This window comes from Orycteropus afer, unplaced genomic scaffold (assembly GCF_000298275.1).
Source record: "Orycteropus afer afer isolate SDZICR_OR568_19922 unplaced genomic scaffold, OryAfe1.0 scaffold00155, whole genome shotgun sequence".
Taxonomy (NCBI): Eukaryota; Metazoa; Chordata; class Mammalia; order Tubulidentata; family Orycteropodidae; genus Orycteropus; species Orycteropus afer.
Window position 1 is genome coordinate 6,078,791 of NW_006921742.1, and position 4,470 is coordinate 6,083,260.

Sequence of the window (4,470 nt, forward strand, 5' to 3'; positions counted from 1 at the left end):
GACGGCACATAACAACAGTGAAAGAAGCCAGACGTAAAAGGTCACATATTGTATGATTTCATTTATAAGAAATATCCAGGATAGAGACAGAGTGCAAAAAGTAAGTAAAACAGTTGTCTGTCACACACGTGTTAATGTCAAGTAAATCAATCTGGTCTCCTGATTTAATAGTCCCAGCCTCTAGCAACTCACCCAGGAGACAAAGAGCTGTACTGGGCTCCACTCTGCACCAGCTGGCTGAGTGGCCAGGCCAAGGGACCTCACCTCAGTAGGTCTAGCTCTCCTCTTTAGAATGAAGGGTTTAACTAATGATCTTTCCCTGCTCCAGAATTGATGCCAGAAGCCCAAAATATCACTCTAAATCCATGGAGACAGAAAGCAGATCAGTGATTACCTGGGGCTGAGAGTTGGGAAAATAGGAAATAACTGCTTAGTGGGTATGGGGTTTCCTTTGGAGGTCATGAAATGTTTTGGAATTGGATGACAGTAGTGGTTGTATAACATGGTGAATGTATTACATGCCACTGAATCATTCATTTTGTTATTTGCTGTCAAGTCAGCCCCGACTCATAGCGACCCCTCCTTGGGTTTCCGAGGCAGTATCACTAGGGAAGTAGATTGCCCAACCTTCCTTCCAAGGAGTGGCTGGTGGGTTTGAACCGCCAGCCTTCTGGTTAGCAGTCAAGTGCCTTAGGCACTCTGCTACCAGAGTTCCTGAATCGTTCATTTTAAACTATTTAATTTTATGTTACATTAATTTCACCTCCATTTTAAAAAATCAAAAGAATAGTTTTTTGGACACATGAAAATTCTGGAAATTCGGATCTTAGTGTCCAGAGATAACATTGTATTGGAACACAGCGACACTCATTTGTTTACATAGTTCCTGTGGCTGCTTCTGAGCTGGAAGCAGTTGAATAGTAAGGACCTTGATCCTATGACCTGCAAAGCCTGAAATGTTTACTGTCTGGCCCTTTAGGGTAAAAGTTTGCTGACTTCTGTTCTACATCATTCCAACATGTCTCGGAAGGTCTTTAGATGCTCTTTATTTCTCCATGACTGATTTTTACACCTTAAAAATCATACTCATGTTATTTATCACCAACGTTTCAAGTCACCGGAGTGTTATAAAGATCTTTAGCTGTATCTGTCATCATTAGGTACTGTTTATTTATGGGATTAAACCAAAGCAAAAAACCAAATTCACTGCCAGCAAGTCGACGCCAACTCATAGTCGACCCCCATTGGGTGTCCAAGGCTGTAAACCCTTACACAAGTAGATTGCCTCATCTTCCTTTCATGGAGTGGCTGGTGGGTTTGAACTGCTGACCTTCTGGTTAGCAGCCAAGTGCTTTATCCAGTACGCCAAGCTCCTTGCCTGTGTGATTAGGAAATAAGTAAATTTGCTGTTTCAACATTCTGAGTGTGAGGGTGTATGGAATGATTTGTTTCCCAATTTGGCATAACCTGGATCTGCTTTCGAGCATTCTGGGACAGCTCCTATAACAGGGTGGATTTTAGGACTTTGAGCCTTAGTAGTATTATACTGTAGTTTTATCTAAGGTGATTTTTCCATCTGAACATGAAAATGTCCTGTTTATCCTTCCTCCCCTTTAAGCACAAATTGGCCCCCCAGCAGTTGCTCTGACTATTGATGAGACATCTATGTCGATTGTTCTGACGGCTCCAGAGAAGTGGAAGAGAAATCCAGAAGAGAGGTCCATTTCCATGCAACAAATATACCCCACTTTGAAGTATAATGTATCTGTGTACAATACCAAAACAAACAGAACGGTAAGCCTGAAGCTGAATGGGGCAGATAATCCTTGTGTGTCCCCTTTTGTAGTGAATGCAGGAACAAGCAACCCTGGTGCTTTGATCCTCTGCATGTGAATCTGGGAAGATGGGATATTCAAGAGAGATGTCATACTAGATACTTTGAAGCTAATGTGCAGAAAATTTGAAGAACTGCCATCAGCTTTTCTTTCCAGAAACTGTTAGCACAGTGTGATGTTGCTATTGGAGTGTAGCTCAACTGCCTGCCTCATTTTGATAGAGTGTTTCCTTGCATCACATCTGTCACTCCTCAAAAAGGAAAAAAAAGTTAGCAAAAGAGAGGACAGAGTTTAGTATAAGAACATTCATTGATAGATTATTACAGTAAAACCTGCAAAAGCCAGAACCTGTATAAGGCAGAAACATATCAGAGAAGGAAAGCACAAATATTTTCCACTAAAATAAGCAATAGAGAAGTGGTAAGAGTATACCCTGTCAAAAGCAGAAGAATGTGAGACTGGAAAAGCAAAGCAATCCTGTCAAGTTCCAGCTCTCACAGGTTTCCCTGTATGTAGAATTGTTTCCAATCAGTTCCTGGCCATACTTTACTGTGCTAAAGGAAAAGGGCATTTTTAAGCTGCACCTGAAAGGAAACTTGTAGTTATGGTAAATGATCTAATCATACGTTAGTCTTGAGTTTCCTGGAGTCATTTGTTTGGGGTGGGACCTGAAGATGTCTTAGGCTCTAAATGCTGTTTGCAATTTCTTGACCTAGTGGTTGCAGTGTGTCACCAACCACTCTCTGGTGCTCCCCTGGCTGGAGCCAGACACTCTGTACTGCATCCGTGTGCAGGCCCTCATCCCTGGGCCTCCTCGCCTCTCTCCACCTTCTGAGAAGCAGTGTGTCACTACTTTAAAAGGTAAGTTTTAAAAGCCTCAGCTGGTCTGAGGAGGAAAATCTGATAAAACTAGAAGGAAGTATGGCAGTCTAGACAAGGGCTTGACAAATCCATGTCTCACAGAAGCAGGCTGAGGCAAAGCAGAAACAGCCATCACCAGAAATGCTATGAGCAGCTGGGATGCTGCCATCAAGCCTGGGGAATGTTAAACAACAACAACAACAAAAATAAAAAAAAAAAAAAAACAGTTGCCATCAAGTTGATTCTGACTCATGTGAACTCCATGTTTCTGAGTAGAACTGTGCACAGTAGGGTTTTCAAGGTTGTGACCTTTGGAAACAGATGGCCAGGGCCATCTGGGGCACCTCTACATGGATTTGAACTGCCAACCTTTCTGTCAGCAGCTAAGTGCTTAATTGTTTGCACCACCCAGGGTCTCCTTAGGGACTGTTCTCTCTGTCTCTCTCAAACACGCACACACATACACATGGGGAACTCTCAGTCTCTGCTCTGGAGTCTCCCACCAACAAGCCTCCCACCATCTCATGGCTTCCTGCCTAGGGAAATAACAGTTAAGAAATCATACTCACTCCAGTCAGCACAAATTCTTTTGGTCGTCAGGAACATCAGATAATTTTACTGCTGGAAACCAAGAATGATCCTAAAAGTACTTAAGAACAGAATCTTTCTCTCTTCTGGAATACAAATTACAGGCACTGCAAGTTGTATTCTGACACCACTGACTGGCTGTGTGAGGGTCTGGGATCAGCGAGTCAGGGATTATTTATTCCCTTATAGTTGCTTCTCTCTCCTTTTATGTGTCTCTTTCCCATTTTTCCTGAACTTGGCTGCCAGGAAGAACTGTGGCTGCAGATATTCTGTGTTAGGAGACATACAGCTATGCGATGGCTTTTGTTTAATCTTTCCTTTCACAGGGTGAAAGGGACTTACATGCAAAATCTGTGATTTGAAAGGAAAATAAATTGTAAACTGGCTTCATCAAGTGGCTTTTCTCCCACTACTCTTCTGTTTCTGTCTTCCACACATGCTGTTCTAGAGACAAATGTTTACAGTCATTAACCCCAGACCTCAGTGCACATTACCAGCTATAGAACTAGCAGCATACCCCTGCTAAGGCATTTGGCTGCTAACCAGAAGGTCATTGGTTCATAACCCACCAGTTGCTCCATGGAAGGAAGATGGAGAGATAAATATCTGTAAACATTTACAGCCTCAGAAACCCAATGGAGGTTTGCTATCAGTCAGAATCTACTCAATGCCAGTGAGTTTTTGTTGTTGTTGTTTTACCCCAAAAAATGGCAAGGGAATATTGTGAACACATATGTAAAGTGAAAAGTGTTATTTTTCAATCTCTATCCTTATCATAGTCATATAATACAGCTGTAACAGAAATATCACAGGCGGGTGGCTTTAACAAACAAATTTATTTTCTCACACTTACGAGGTTAGAAGTATGAATTCAATGTGCCAATTCTAGGGAAAGGTGCGCTCTCTCTCTCTCTCTCTCTCTCTCTCTCTCTCCCCCCCCTCCCTCTCTCTCTCCCTCCCTCACTCTATCTTTCTCTCTCTCCCTCTCCTTTTATCTCTCTCTGTCAGCTCAACAGGAAAGTCCTTATCTCTTTAGGTTCTATTTTTTGGCTCCTTGGAGATCTTTATGTGGTGTGGCATCTGTCTTCCCCTATCTTGCTTGCTCCTATGTCCTTATCTGCTCTTTCTGTATCTCAAAGGTGATAGTTTAAAATATACCATACATTGATGTGGCCTCTTAACATAA

General features: G+C 42.3%; 1 protein-coding gene across 1 annotated transcript in view; it reads left to right on the forward strand.

Annotated features, from left to right (window-relative positions):
- The window catches only part of IL20RA (interleukin 20 receptor subunit alpha), a 75,582-nt gene that overhangs the window by 53,026 nt on the left and 18,086 nt on the right, over nucleotides 1-4,470 (forward strand). The window contains exons 4-5 of the mRNA XM_007946305.1: nucleotides 1,619-1,794; nucleotides 2,552-2,696. Of these exons, the coding sequence (XP_007944496.1) occupies nucleotides 1,619-1,794; nucleotides 2,552-2,696 (321 nt within the window). The remainder of the gene's footprint in view (nucleotides 1-1,618; nucleotides 1,795-2,551; nucleotides 2,697-4,470) is intronic.